Raw genomic sequence first — 15563 nt, 5'->3', positions numbered from 1 at the left:
AAGATTGTTAGACAGAATTAGGTAACTAACTATGCTGGAAAGGAGAGTCAATAAAAATATCTTTTGTCATGATATCTCTGCTCTGGTGGTGCTCCTCTGCTGCCACTTGAGAAGGTGTAATCTATTGTTCATCCATCGTGGTTAACTGTAACCAAAATGTATGGCTGTGTGGCTGTGACTAAGGGTCTAAAATTTAAAACTGGAATGAAAGATTTTATATCCTAAAAATTTGTTCACGGAGCAAAGAGTAGGCCCATATTGATATGAGCAAAATCTTTTTAGATGGCCTAGATCTGTGTAGTAAATCCTAGCTTCTATCAGGTCAGATTCAATGTTATATCAACAGTTACTTACCATCCTTGTGAAGAATTCTGCTGAGAATCTTCTTCCTGATTCTTCTCATTCTTCTCATCTTTCTCAGTTTACTGATCTCTTTAGAATGCATCTTCTTCAGAAGTGAATACAACTGTCTGTGTTCTGTAAATCCAATGGGGATATCAATAACATAACATGTTGAAAGTTTCAGATGGACTGAACATAAGATGATTTTGATGTTGGTGTAATCTTGGATAGTTTTATATCCAATCAGATAACTATTTATATAATACTTTGAAGTTGATTATGGTTGACATTATATATTAGCTATCTTGACTTTCAAACCTAAATGATTAAGATTTGCTCCGTATTTGTCCCTTTGAAACATTCAAGTACAGAGATAACTATTTACCTGCCATGTCATCAATGTCAGAAGGTTCAGGAATGACTACAGATGATGCTTCAGGTTTAGATACGACAGCCGGTTTAGCTTCTTCTTTTGGTTTGGAAGCTGGTTTAGAAACAGCAACCGGTTTTTCAGCTGGTTTAGAAATAATAACTGGTTGTACTTGTGGTTGAGCTTTGATAACTTTAACAACAGGTTTTGATGGCTTCTCGACAATAACAACTGTTGGTTTTTCTTTGGGTGCTAAAAATATTCAAAATATATTCTCAGAAATAGTATTATCATGTTATCAACTAGTGTTTCTGATATAAATTAAAATTTTAACATTTGTTACTCAGAATGTATTAAAACAAAAAAGAGGCTTTTCATATTTTTGTTGTTGCTAAGAAAATAACATTAGGAATCAAGTCATAAAATGAAATAAAGCACAATAAACCAAAATTAGACAAACTAACTGACTTACCTGGTTTAGGAACAACACGTTCGACTTTGGCATTGCCACTTCGCTTTCGTGGTCTCTTTGCTGCAAAAAAATAAAGATTTCATTCGGTCTTAACATAACAATCATAGCAAGCTAACCTCTGATCGAAATAGAAGAAAAATACTCAACAGATCCGGACCGTTCATTTCATTTTCTCTATGAAATATTTGTTCCATCCTAGGCCTGTACATGAGGGAGAACCAAGCCTTTCCTCCTCCGACATATAGTCGATTGTTTATTCTGTAGTTATAATACCACTTTAGCTGTCAATACCATATTTTCTCTTGTCCCTTATTTGTAGCTCGGAACAGTTTAAATTCTTTGAAACGTGAAATCAATACACAATTTATCTACTCACCTGCAACCTTCTTTGGAGATTTCCTGGCCTTTCTTCCTTTGCGCCCTTTTCTACCTTTTCTGGGCTTTCGTCCTTTTCGCCCCTTTCTTCCCTTTCTAGGTTTTCGTCCTTTTCGGCCTTTTCTTCCCCTTCTAGGCTTTCGTCCTTTTCTTCCCTTTCTTCCTTTTCTTGGCTTTCGTCCTTTTCTTCCCTTTCTTCCTTTTCTAGGTTTTCGTCCTTTTCTGCCTTTTCTTCCCCTTCTAGGCTTTCGTCCTTTTCTTCCCTTTCTTCCTTTTCTTGGCTTTCGTCCTTTTCGTCCCTTTCTTCCCTTTCTAGGTTTTCGTCCTTTTCTGCCTTTTCTTCCCCTTCTAGGCTTTCGTCCTTTTCTTCCCTTTCTTCCTTTTCGTGCCTTTTCGTCCTTTTCGTCCTTTTCTTCCCTTTCTAGGTTTTCGTCCTTTTCTGCCTTTTCTTCCCCTTCTCGGTTTTCGTCCTTTTCGTCCTTTTCTTCCCTTTCTTGGCTTTCGACCTTTTCGTGCCTTTTCTTCCTTTTCTTCCTTTTCTTCCCCTTCTTGGCTTTCGTCCTTTTCTGCCTTTTCTTGGCTTTCTTCCTTTTCTGCCTTTTCTGCCCCTTCTTGGCTTTCGTCCTTTTCTTCCTTTTCTTCCTCTTCTAGGTTTTCGTCCTTTTCGACCTTTTCTTGGCTTTCTTCCTTTTCTGCCTTTTCTTCCTCTTCTAGGCTTTCGTCCTTTTCTTCCTTTTCTTCCTCTTCTTGGCTTTCGTCCTTTTCTGCCTTTTCTTCCCCTTCTTGGCTTTCGTCCTTTTCTTCCTTTTCTTCCTTTTCTTCCTCTTCTTGGCTTTCGTCCTTTTCTTCCTCTTCTTGGCTTTCGTCCTTTTCTGCCTTTTCTTCCCCTTCTTGGCTTTCGCCCTTTTCTGCCTTTTCTGCCTTTTCTTCCTTTTCTTCCTTTTCTTCCTTTTCTTGGTTTTCGTCCTTTTCGTCCTTTTCTTCCTCTTCTAGGTTTTCTGCCTTTTCGTCCTTTTCTGCCTTTTCTTCCTCTTCTTGGCTTTCGTCCTTTTCGTCCCTTTCTTGGCTTTCGTCCTTTTCTGCCTTTTCTGCCTTTTCTCCCCTTTCTTGGCTTTCTGCCTTTTTTTCCCCTTCTAGGTTTTCGTCCTCTTCGTCCTTTCCTTCTTGCTAATAAATTGAAAGAAGTCAATTTGAATCTTAGACATCATTTACAATTTTGATTTCTAAATTATTATTTAGAAAAGTATAAGACATTGACAAATATTAACGTGATCTACGTGGTCAAATATTGTATGTAAATTACTTACGTTTTCTGCTCTTCCTCTTTTTCCTTATTTTTCTACCCTTTCGGCCCTTTCTGCCTTTACCTTTTCCCCTTCTTCTACCAGAATCATCTACATATTCCCATTCATATTCAACTAGAAATAGAAATCATCCATGTTCTTTATATTACTCATATTCAACTACTAAACATAGGCTATTGTTAATTATCTACAATTCATATAGCGGTCACTGCGACAAACAGTTAAAATGTGAAACTTACCAGTTGTTCTTGAGTTTCTTCCATTACGTCGGCTGGCTCCAGCTGAAACAAAATACAGATATTTATACTTTAATTAAAAATAAGTGAAATAAAACTGAAAGAATATGAACTATTTGAATAGTAAGAGTGCTATACATTAGAAATATGCACAGCCTAATCCCAGTGGCACATATAAAAAATCAATTACAGTGCATATATAAAAATATTGGTCTGACTCGAGTTGAAACTTTGTTTATGTATGTTTCAGTTATAAATATAAAACTATACATTTCACTGAATGTCTGACAGACTTTTCTACAGTTGCTATAATCAATATCTATAACTCACATCTTCGATTTTTCCTGGAAACCTTCCTTCCGCTTCGACCCCTCCTGCCTTTTCGACCCTTTCTACCTTTTCGGCCCTTTCTACCCTTTCTTCCTTTTCGGGCCTTTCTGCCTTTTCGACCCTTTCTGCCTTTTCGGCCCTTTCTGCCTCTTCGAGCTTTTCTTCCTTTTCTACCCTTTCGGCCCTTTCTGCCTTTTCGAGCCTTCCTGCCTTTTCGGCCCTTTCTGCCTTTTCGAGCCTTTCTTCCTTTTCTACCCTTTCTGCCTTTTCGAGCCTTCCTGCCTTTTCTACCCTTTCTGCCTTTTCGACCCTTTCTGCCTTTTCGAGCCTTTCTGCCTTTTCGGCCCTTTCTGCCTTTTCGAGCCTTTCTTCCTTTTCTACCCTTTCTGCCTTTTCGAGCCTTCCTGCCTTTTCGACCCTTTCTTCCTTTTCGAGCCTTCCTGCCTTTTCGACCCTTTCTGCCTTTTCGGTTTCTCCTTCTTCTACCAGAATCATCTACATATTCCCACTCATATTCAACTAAAAATAGAAATCATTCTTGTTCCTTACATTAATCGTATACGAGTTGTATATCAATGTTTGACCAATGCTTTCTCAACCCAATATTTCCGCCATTAATAATAAATCGATCTGTAAAGGCTGTCATGAAATATTACGATAAGACATCGAAGTTCATGTATAATACATTGATAATTAGTGACCCAATAACACTGAGAAACAAGATATTTCAATGTCTATCTCCATATCATCGCCCTGCAATTATTGCGAAACATGTGAGTATATAAATTAGATATATGATAGAAATGTCACAGGAACAATCAAGTTCAATGAATTTAGAAAAACAAATTTACTGATATCAAATACATGTACCTGTTGTAGATCGACTTGAATTTCTTCCACTTCGGCGGGCTCCGGCTAAAAATATAGAGTTCTTATATTATTGACTAAATTTACTTGGATGAAGAAGATGAAAATCTATATAAATAACTGAAAAAAAACTCTAAGTGTGTCTATGAACGCTTGACTGTGAACTTTTCACAATATTTAAACAATAAATTCTATATTCAGATATCAATCCAGCTGCCATCGCAGGCAATTAAGACGGTACACTATACTTACAATTTCGATTTTTCCTGGAAACTTTTCGGCCCTTCCTGCCTTTTCTGCCTTTTCTTCCCTTTCGGCCTTTTCTTCCTTTTCGACCCTTTCGACCTTTCCTTGCCTTTCTTTCTTTTCTATTCTTTCTGCCCTTTCGTCCTTTTCGAGCCTTTCTGCCTTTTCGACCTTTTCGTCCCTTTCGGCCTTTTCGAGCCTTTCTGCCTCCTGATCTACCACCTGCATATTCCCATTCATATTCATACTCAACTAAAAGAAAATTAATTTAATGGTCAAAATTATGTTCAGCATGTGAAATCTAAATGTAAAAGTTCAGCACTGAATTCAGCAATAAGATAGCTATACATATGCGTCGAAAGGGATATAGGTCAATTGAAAAATTCCATTTTCCAATTAAAGGAATCATTAGAATCTTACCAGAACTACTGCTAGAAGATCGTCCTCCTGATTTCCTTGCCTTTCTACCTTTTCTGCCTTTCCTTGCCTTTCTTCCTTTTCGACCCTTTCGGCCTCTTCGGCCTTTTCTACCTTTCCTTCCTTTTCGGCCTTTTCGTCCCTTCCTAATCTTTCTACCTTTTCGGCCTTTTCTGGCCTTTCTGCCTTTTCGACCTTTCCTTGCCTTTCTTCCCTTTCGGCCCTTTCTGCCTTTTCTAGCTTTTCGTCCCTTTCGACCTTTCCTTGCCTTTCTTCCCTTTCGGCCCTTTCTGCCTTTTCTAGCTTTTCGTCCCTTTCGACCTTTCCTTGCCTTCCTTCCTTTTCGTCCTTTTCGACCTTTCCTTCCCTTTCTTCCTCCTGATCTTCGACCTGAAGTTTCCCATTCGTATTCATACTCAACTAGAACAGAAAAAACAATATTGTTAGACATTACTGGTTTGATCGGGAGTCAATCCTTTGAGTGTCTCAAAAACAAAACAAAACTGATTATAAAGGGAAGCAACTTTCATTTCTACTGGCAATTTGAAATCCATTCAAATAGCTAATAGTATGGGATCCGAAATGGAACGGCGTAAAAAATATAACATTGTCGTCATTAATCTTACCAGAACTGCTTCTGGAAGATTGTCTTCCAGATCTCCCTGCTTTTCTGCCTTTTCTGCCTTTCCTAGCCTTTCGACCTTTTCGACCCTTTCTGCCTTTTCTGCCTTTTCGTCCCTTTCTGCCTTTTCGACCTTTCCTTGCCTTTCTTCCTTTTCGTCCCTTTCGACCTTTCCTTCCCTTTCTTCCTCCTGAGCTTCGACCTGAAGTTTCCCATTCGTATTCATACTCAACTAGAAAAACAAATAAATAAAAGAAACAAGAAAATTTAAAATTCTCATTAAATTGGATACAGCGATATCTATTTTCAATACTTCGAAATCATCTGAAGACCAACTGAAAAGCCTATGGAAAGGAGACAGTTAAAATTTTATCATTTTATCTTAAAATAAATACAACCTTACCAGAACTGTTTCTGGAGGATCGTCTTCCAGATCTTTCTGCCTTTCTACCTTTTCTTCCTTTTCTTCCTTTCCTGGCTTTTCTTCCTTTTCGACCCTTTCGGCCCTTTCGGCCCTTTCTACCCTTTCGGCCTTTTCTTCCCTTACGCCAACCACCAGATCTGGAGCTACCAGAATTTCTTGTGGTTGTAACTTTTTTAACTCGTCGCCTCCTTCGACCATCACCAGTAGACTGCCATTCTATATTTTAAAAATATAAACATTATTTAAAATCTAAACTATGTTTTGATATGCACCAGTTACCAAACTAGGATCGGTTCCCACTGACACTAAAAGCTACAAGACTGGGCTACAAGACTGACTTTCAGATCAGCTACATATCTGGTTTTTATTTTCAGACCGGCTACAAGACCGTCTTTTAGACCGACAAGCTACCAGGCTAGCTTTCAGATCGTCTACGAGACTGGCCACGTATTCTCGAAACGATCTTAGCACTAGGATGTCCTAGGTTCTTATCTTCTAACATTGATTCTAGGACATCCTATCATTAAGATCGTTTCGAGAATACGTGGACTGGTTTACATTCAGACCGACTACAAGATTGGTTTATTTTCAGACCGGCTATAAGACTGACTTTCAGACCGGCTACATGACTGGTTTACTTTCAGGCAAGTTACAAGACTAGTTTACATTCAGACCGGCTATAAGACTGGCTTTCAGATATGTCTCTGGCTACTAAACTATCTATTAAAACTGTTTCTAAATTCTTACTGTTATAGCATCATAGGAGCTTCAATACTATAAATAGAATTACTAATCACTATATTATCTACCTGACTTAGTCGTCTTAGTTGACTGTCTACTTCCACCACCGGACCTTCTACCGCCAGACCTTCTACCACTTGATGTTGTTGTGGTGGTTTTTTTCACTCGTCTCCTTCTTCGTCCGTCACCAGTCGATTGCCATCCTGCAAAAAATTATTTTATAGCATACTGTAGGAAGGTGGCGTCGAGGACGAAACCAATCACCGTGTTGCTACTTGTGATAGCATCCAATTAAGCAATGGACTATCCTTTATTAGATATCGAGTGATTCTGTTGCAACAAGGGTTGAATATCGTCTATCTGACTAGTAAACACTTGGCAAATCATTAGATAGATATATTTCCGTAGCTTTGAATATTGATGCTGTTAAGAGTCTCGCAGAAGATTTATGGTAATATTCATTGAAAACCATTCATTTTTATATTACCTGATTTTTCAACCTTTGTAGTCTTCTTCTGGGCATCAGCTGAAATAAATAAAATGCACATCGGTGTTTCATTGTCATGCTTCACATTTTAAAAAATGAAGCATCCTTTGATCATTTCATCATTTGAATTCTCCAGAACAATTTTTAATTGACTGTACTGAATCATAATGGCTTTCGGTTTCAGGGGCGTAGTCTAGGGGTTCTAGGAGTGTTTCACTTTCATAGTTCCGCAGAATTTAGGTATAAACCATGCCACTTGACAACATTGCTACGATCCTAAGACTTAATAATCTACATTATTCTCTACAAACTATATGAAGTCTATATTAGACCAAACCACATGGACATGATTATTACGAAGAAAACATAATAATTTACCTGCACCCAAACACAGAAAATAAATCATTAAGTTACCTTTAAGAATAGAGACTACGACAATCAGTCCTATAACCAGAAGGACCAATGTAACTTTAGTCATGGTGATTTTTTATGTCCACCAACCAACTCTAATACCAGTAAAGGTTTTACTGTATTCTTCCACTACAAGATGCGACTTTGAAGGCAATATTTCAGCCTTTCTGACAATCTCGATTTTTTCAAGTCTTTTATATATTTTAGATGGTGACACTTGAATAATTCGGTATGATAAACAACATACAAGTTAATTGAATTCTTTATAATAATCAATTCTTTATACTGCAATACAATAGAAATGACCATCCACTGAATCTTATTGCATGTTTCTTATTAAAAATTGCTGATATTGGAATGTTTATGAAGTGGCCAGGACATTAAAGTCACAATGCTTTTGAACTTTACAGTGGAAAAAAGGCGCACGATACAATATAATATTTTTTATCCTTTAGCGACATTTAGGGGTAGAGATCACATTAAATAACGGACACAATTTTATGGTATACTATTCCTTAGTTTTATTACACACTACGTTTCAACAATCTACATTGTCATCTTGCGAAGATGATGTAATAAAACTAAGGAGTAGTATTTCAATAAATTGTGTCCGTTACTTAATATAATATATTGGTAATATGTTGGAACCCACGTCACAACATTTACAATCTTACATATATTTGTTTCTGTAAACTTTAAACCCATGATATATAGTGTCCTCTGAGAAAGATAAATCTAATGTTTTCTTAATATGAAATGGTATGGTACAGATAATCCTGAAAATGACGTTTATCCTTGTAAATTTTTTTTTCTTCTTTTCTCGAGTTGTATTTAATACTGATAGTACGTTTCTCATTCTGAAGTACTACAATTAGCTGGAAATACCAGTCTAAGAGAACAGATCATGTCCCTTCAAAAGCTAAATATGTGGCTGTGGTTAGAGATTAGCACCAGAAATTCAGTAAGGCAAAATATTGGTCACTATATGGAAATGTTATTTAATCATAATATAACATTGAAAGACAGTGTATCAAATTAGATAAACATCTGCTATGAAAATGATGCATTTTCCTTACGATCTTTACTTCAGAAATACTGTAAGATCTTTCATCAATTTACTTACACTATTAAATCTGCAGGTAATAAATTGAAATAGCGAAAATGCCCTGCTGTAATCTTCATTTTTAAACGGTTCGCTTGCGTTTCAGCTTTACAGAAACTGCAGATAGTTGCCGAATAAAATAGTACACCTGTGTTTCGATATGGAAGTTTCCTGGTTAAAAACTTTTTCATTCGCTGCACCTACAGTCGATATTTTTTTGAAAAGTACTGTCGGAGAGTATATGCAGCATTTCCATATTTAAAGTAAAAAAAACCCCAAAAAAAAAACAAAAAAACAAGAAATCTGTAATTTAAATGGGAAGTAACCCGTGTGATACTACGACATGCGAAATCACAATTTACTGTCCGTGGAAGAAGATGGACTCACTCCTCTAAAACATTGATATTTTATGTATACGAATGTATTCCAGGTTATTTTTAGAAAACTTCTTTCTCTCTCCCTTTTGGGGTTTTTGCATGCCTATTTTTGGGTAATATTTGGTCTAGATTTGGATTTTGATGTCTGAAATAGCATTATCTTTAAGATTTGGTGAGATGATGAGAGACCTAATGGCGAAGGGCTAATTCTAAAATAGTCGTTTTGTGAACTGACAAACTCTAGCGGATGAGTATAACCGGTAGTAGTACTCTCAATTTTAGTAGCTCAAAATTTTCATGGCCATCATATATTGAATTTTTTAGGAGACATTGGTCAGGCTCTCATTCGACATATTGGAAAGCTTTCAAAGAGATTTCGGGAAAAGTTGTAGAAGGTGGAATTTCGTTTTTTAACATGGGAAGAGATGGCAAATGAATTAGTGGAGTGAGTCCAGATAGATCATAAGGGGAAATAACTCTGTCCATCTTAAGTCTAATATTCTCATATCGGATACTTATACAGCTGGTTAACGACAGTGCTTCAACTCGAACTCATAGCCATTTGAAAATCTGTATCCCTCCCCAAACGAGATTTCATTAAGAGTTCATGTTTTTTTTTAAGTAATATATTTCAAATGCTAAAAATTGAATAGAGTTTCACTTAAAGTGTACAAAACTGAGTATACTTTCTTAAACCTTTTTCCAACGTCTATTTTGTTTTTATTTCGGTTGCTATACAATCATTTTTCAGAGAAAAAGTTTACGGTGGTTAGAGTGCAATTCCAGTCCAACCAAAATTAATGGAAACAATTTGACCCTGGAGTGCTCTAACAACAACACCATGCACCAAACCAAACTACATATACTTGTAATTTTGAAACAATATGTTCAGTCAGGTAAACAAATAAGCCTTCAGCATAAAAGGATCCTAAAAATGTTGTTTGTGTTCATTGTCCGTTTCAGTAGAACCAGACTGGTAACTGTATGTTATGGTCAAACCCCAGATATACGCATTATTCGAGTACATTTACTTGTATGTTTCATACCCTATAATGTTTATCTACTTGTCAAACGCACTATTACTATTGTTATCGTCTTATCAACTTTTCTCTATCAGCGCTGGATAACAAATCATTGGTATCGATTGGATATAACCGTCACTGAAATTAACAGTTCTTGATAAGAAATAGAAAATTCATTCTGTTATGAAATTGGGCATCTAACTGATAAGTTATCTGAATTATTTATGTTTTGATTTGCCATAACAGAGACGTACTAGATATGATAACCATTGATAATGACAGAGTATCTTGCCAGTGATATGCTCAGCTACCCTCTCAAAATAAAGAGATTAAATGAATTTAAAATTTCACATCCAACTATTTTCGATTAAAGAGTCCATAGCCTGTGACATGCAAAAGACCAACCTTGTCCAAAAGGCTTAACCAAGTTCAAAATTCAAAAGAAACTCAAATGGTATTTCTCAGAAATCTTTTCGTTGCTAGCCTTCCACTGACTTACTTCAATTTCATATCTGAGAACAAAACATGATGTTGTTTCAGAGAATTTCAAATCAGCACTAGCACTGATCTGAAACGACAGATAAAATGTAATAAATTTTATTAATTGGCTGCATCAATTTACAGAAGCAACATCTCGTAATGGATGAGGTTTTTTGGCAAAATCGGCGTACTTCTGTCGAGAATGTCCATACACAGTCAAAGCAGATCCTGGCAATATACAAAAAAAAGGAGCAAACCAAGGTTTGTGCAAAAATGTAAAAACGAGCTGATATTAGCGCTGTCAATATAATCGACTTAGATTATGATTTACATAATGTTATCATTGTTAAATTCGAAGAATTCGATGTGGTGAATAAGATAAATACAATATACGTGAAAATTAAATAAAAGTTGATTAAAATTGTTATCTTTTCTTATATCTGATAAAAGCAAAGAATCTATCGCTCGACTTTGTTCGTACCTTGTCGTACTATCTTAGATGCTGGTAGATAAGACCAAATATACAATAAAATATATTGGTCTCATCCTCCCCCAAACAGAACTGTCGGTATATCTGAGCTATCCAGTAGTATAATACCGTCAGTTCATGGTATACGTATAAAATAACATAGGAATTTTAGAGATGATTCGGAATAAAGGGGGGACATTCCTCGCCTTTTGTGCCTTCTTGGCACTTATATCAGGTATGGCATTGCAATTCGACATGACAAGGGCTCGATTCATAGTTTGATACAAAATGCATCATCAAGATAACTGTTTTTGGAAATGGCGATTAACTTCCACAGTTTTAAAGACGACGGGCTTAACAACTGATCTCCTTTGCCAATTTTCTGTGCTGATTCTGGTGTCTACTGCATTGATTTATGTCAAGTCACATTAATTTTGTCTGTAATGATTGAAAAGCATCCTGCATTCTGCTAAATTCAGATTAGAATAATGCAATAATGCACGTAACATTTTTCTTTATCTTTGCAGGATCTCTCTCGGAAATTGACTGCAATTTTGAAAATGGATTTTGTGGCTATACTCAAGGTTCAACAGACAACTCTGATTGGCAAATACAATCTGGACCTACATCAACATCCAATACTGGACCTTCTTTTGACCATACAACTGGAAGTAAGTTTTCGTTTTCACATCACACATGTTGTGATTATATACGCAGATTTAACAATATTGATAGATGTAGATATATCGTAAAGATTTTTCTCGGTTTTGTTTGTTTTCTGAAGTGTGCAGCATGATGCTGTCAGAACTGTAACCGGGCGTACACCACACACCTCTAAAACACCCTTATCCTGCTACAAATTACATAAAAAAAAGATGTCTATGTTCTTCATGTCTGTACATTTAATAAAGGTATTTGTAAAATATTATTCCAGAGGGAAAGTATGCTTACTTTGAAAGCTCTCTAGGCTCAAAGGGATTTTCGGCACAGTTGATCAGTCCTGCAATAAGTGTGGCTGCCAAAACAACAAAATGTTTGGTATTTTGGTACCATATGTATGGTCAGCATGTCTACCAGTTCAACCTCAACACCCAACCAGCAGGTGGTGGCAAGGCTGCACCAATCTGGACTAGGACAGGTGACCAGGGTAACAACTGGACGGAAGCAAGGATTGAGCTCAAACCTAAAAGCAACTTCAAGGTAAGCGTAAGCAAGTTATACTACTACTATATGGCGTAATAAGAATTTCATGGTATTTTGATTTATTCTAGATATTAAGTATGCCATCTTACAACACAATGATGTGGTAATAGGAATGCGGTAATGTATGTGGTACCAAACATGATTGAAATAAGCCAGATTTTTAATACACATAAGAATATAGATACATCTGGTTCGTTTCAGTTGATATTTGAAGCTGTTCGTGGTAGTGGTTATAAAGGGGATATTGGTCTAGATGATATCTCAGTCCGCAATGGTGCTTGTCCACCCGAAGGTAATATTTCAGTTTATTTTCATTTGGGAATATTTATGTAAAATCTGCCCTTCAGGACATCTGATTGTTCGATCTATCTAAGGAAGTTTTTATATATTGCCAATTCTTTTATCATATGTCTTTGGTGAACCATTTTCAAACGATGATGAATTTGTCAATGGCTTTCTTAAATTGGTTGATCGTAAAAAGAATATGGACTATCTTTCAGGAACTGTAATACCGTCTGTAGCACCAGGTCAAACCAAGAAACCACCAGTAGCTCTGGCTTGTGACTTTGAGACAGATGATATATGTAGCTATTCCCAGTCAACAAAAGATGACTTCGATTGGAGAAGATCAAAGGGAACTACTGGATCTGTTCAGACTGGTCCAACGAATGATCACACTTATGGAACACCAGCTGGTGAGATTTTGTACTTCAGTGAAAATGTTTGCATTGTGAATAGCTTCATTTTGTATATGGTACAAATATAAATCAAAAGAACATCCTCAGAGTGAAAATGACAGGAAAACAACTAACTTGTATTTCACGATTGTGTTAAAGCCAGTAAGTGTATACCAATGGGTTTTATTTCTCAAGAATTCTCAACTCTTAGTAAACTTGCATCAGTTTATATGTTTTTATAATCCAGGTCATTACATGTTCATAGAAGCATCTGATGCTAAGCCAACACAGAAAGCTCAACTGATAACTCCGACATTTCCTGGGAAAATTACTCGCTGTTTACGATTCTGGTACAATATGTATGGACGAGATGTCGATACGCTCAATGTCTACGCTAAATATGGCAAGGCACTGGGAAATGCCCTCTGGACACTAACAGGAGATCAAGGCCAAGGTTGGCAGATTGCTGAAGTAACTATCAAGAGAGGGCGTAACTTTAATGTAAGTCAGTACTTTTCAAAAATTACTAGAGCACTATCGTCGACTGTACTACTCTCTCTTCTCTGTAATCAAGATCTGTGCGACGCCCTGATCTTCTCTGTATCAACCAAGTTAAAATAGCGTGGCAGATCGTTTTCCAGATTTTTTTGTAATGCCGAGCAGTCATTTTCTGATTTGAATTTCAGCTTGTATTTGAAGCTGTAAGAGGAAATGATTTTAAAGGTGATATAGCTATCGATGATGTAAAGTTGTCTAGAGGAGCTTGTCCGGCACCAGGTAATTCTTCTATCAGTCTATCAACTCATAGACCTACATCAATTTCTATGATGCGGTTAATATCATCGAAACTACAATTTGGTCCATAAAGATATGTATGTTTCGTGGATGTCTGGTCGTCAAGAAAATAAGTCGCATTTAATGAAAAAAAATATAGCCCCAAAAAATACATAGCCTAACTGCATTTTAATTGCCTCACCATCTCTTTTGGAGGCTCCACAGAGGTAATAACGTTGTCTTTTTGTTATCATTTCAGGATCATGTAATTTTGAGAGAAATCTGTGCGCATGGAGTAATACTATAGTCAATGATGATTTTGATTGGGTACGAAAGAAAGGAGCCACAACTTCTAAAAACACTGGACCTGGAAATGATCACACTAGAGGCGGTGGTGAGTTGTTTTAGATCTTGCCATTTTTAAATTCCAGTGGTTAGTCATAAAGGTCACAGCCGGTAATAAGCATAAGGTATTTTCAAACCGTAACTATTTTATTTGTTCACATGGGTCGAAATTATTTTAAATCATAATAAATCTGTTGACTGACCTTCTTTACAATCCTCTTAACTATTCATTTACAGACATAATACTTGGTTGTTTTCTCCTTACAGCTGGGTATTATCTATACATTGAAGCCAGTAAACCAAGGAGAAAAGGTGATCGGGCAAGATTTGTCAGTCAAACCTTCCGACCCTCAACTCGGCAGCAATGTTTTGCATTCTGGTATCATATGTATGGAGCACAACTCGGTACTCTGAACGTCTATGTGGCGTCTGGCTCTCAAGAGACATTGATTTGGCAACTATTTGGTGATCGTGGTAATAAATGGCAGTATGGACGATTCTCAATACCGAATCCTAAACAGAACTTCAAGGTTAGTCTTGGTGTTTATTGGGCTTGACGCTATTGCATGATATTATCAAGCCTAACAATTGGCGCAAGCATAATGACTACTGTACTATATCAAAACCATCCCGATATATGTTTACATCATCGCCCATGCCTTTAGAATGTCTAGACTTCTGGTGAAATATATAATTATGAAGCAAAAACCAATAATGATAATGATGCTTATTCTAGGTCATATTTGAAGGTGTTGTCGGAAATAGTGTAACAGGAGATATAGCTCTTGATGATTTACGATTATTGACCTCTTCATGTACTGGTATGATTCCATTTGAATTTATTTTCTTGTTCAAGATATTCACGTGCATAGAGAGTTCACCTACTTTACTCGTAAGCTTAGCTATATAATGGAAATGTTGCCCGTATTTCAGAATCAGTTGCTCCGATCTAACAGCAAGTAGGACATAAAACTCCATTCATTTCATTTCATTTCCGAAACAGCGTCGTTATTGAACGAAAGTACGAGAAGCATTAAGATCTATGTAAATGCTCTTTAGTGGACAAAGGCATGGCACAAAGAACGCATTAATAATCTAGAAAGAAACCAGACAGATGAGCTTGCTTTCTAACAACACACAAAACAGAAATTCTAGTAGTTTCACTTTATTGCATTTTAGTGTATCCAAAGAATGCAGCATACAACCCAATAACTACCACGACACCAAAACCAACGACACCCACGCGTAAAGCTACACTGCCACCAGGCGTCACCACTGTCAAACCCAAGGGACCCAACACAGTCACATGTAATTTTGAAATTGATCTGTGTGCCTGGAAACAATCTACTGATGATGATTTTGATTGGACGAGGCACAAAGGTTCAACCCAAACTTCTAGCACTGGACCTTCGAAAGACCACACATCTGGACGTAAGATTTACATTTTATCAGTATGTACCTAGTCATCGT

At 36.7% G+C, this 15563-nt stretch overlaps 2 protein-coding genes across 2 annotated transcripts in view; one reads left to right on the top strand and one right to left on the bottom strand.

Annotated features, from left to right (window-relative positions):
- Window positions 1–2228: 2228 nt before the first annotated feature.
- Window positions 2229–7802, bottom strand: LOTGIDRAFT_228405 (hypothetical protein; the record flags this gene model as incomplete). The annotated part of the gene is made up of 12 exons (XM_009053463.1): window positions 7648–7802; window positions 7234–7272; window positions 6815–6949; window positions 5985–6221; window positions 5586–5813; window positions 4963–5379; window positions 4549–4794; window positions 4300–4344; window positions 3430–3948; window positions 3103–3144; window positions 2867–2977; window positions 2229–2726 (listed from the first exon to the last, which is right to left on the bottom strand). Coding segments are annotated over exons 1-12 (2580 nt in total), but the record flags the coding sequence as incomplete, so codon positions are not given.
- Window positions 7803–11268: 3466 nt separating this feature from the next.
- The window catches only part of LOTGIDRAFT_152977 (hypothetical protein), a gene marked incomplete at both ends in the record, with an annotated part of 32492 nt that continues 28197 nt past the window's right edge, over window positions 11269–15563 (top strand). The window contains 11 exons of the mRNA XM_009053462.1: window positions 11269–11329; window positions 11622–11765; window positions 12029–12294; window positions 12499–12589; window positions 12798–12992; window positions 13222–13475; window positions 13661–13751; window positions 14008–14142; window positions 14361–14623; window positions 14830–14914; window positions 15273–15524. Coding sequence (XP_009051710.1) covers window positions 11269–11329; window positions 11622–11765; window positions 12029–12294; window positions 12499–12589; window positions 12798–12992; window positions 13222–13475; window positions 13661–13751; window positions 14008–14142; window positions 14361–14623; window positions 14830–14914; window positions 15273–15524 — 1837 coding nt within the window. The remainder of the gene's footprint in view (window positions 11330–11621; window positions 11766–12028; window positions 12295–12498; window positions 12590–12797; window positions 12993–13221; window positions 13476–13660; window positions 13752–14007; window positions 14143–14360; window positions 14624–14829; window positions 14915–15272; window positions 15525–15563) is intronic.

Source organism: Lottia gigantea, assembly GCF_000327385.1.
Source record: "Lottia gigantea unplaced genomic scaffold LOTGIsca_2, whole genome shotgun sequence".
Taxonomy (NCBI): Eukaryota; Metazoa; Mollusca; class Gastropoda; family Lottiidae; genus Lottia; species Lottia gigantea.
Note: the sequence above shows the minus strand (reverse complement) of the source record. Positions and strands in the feature narration are given on the sequence as shown.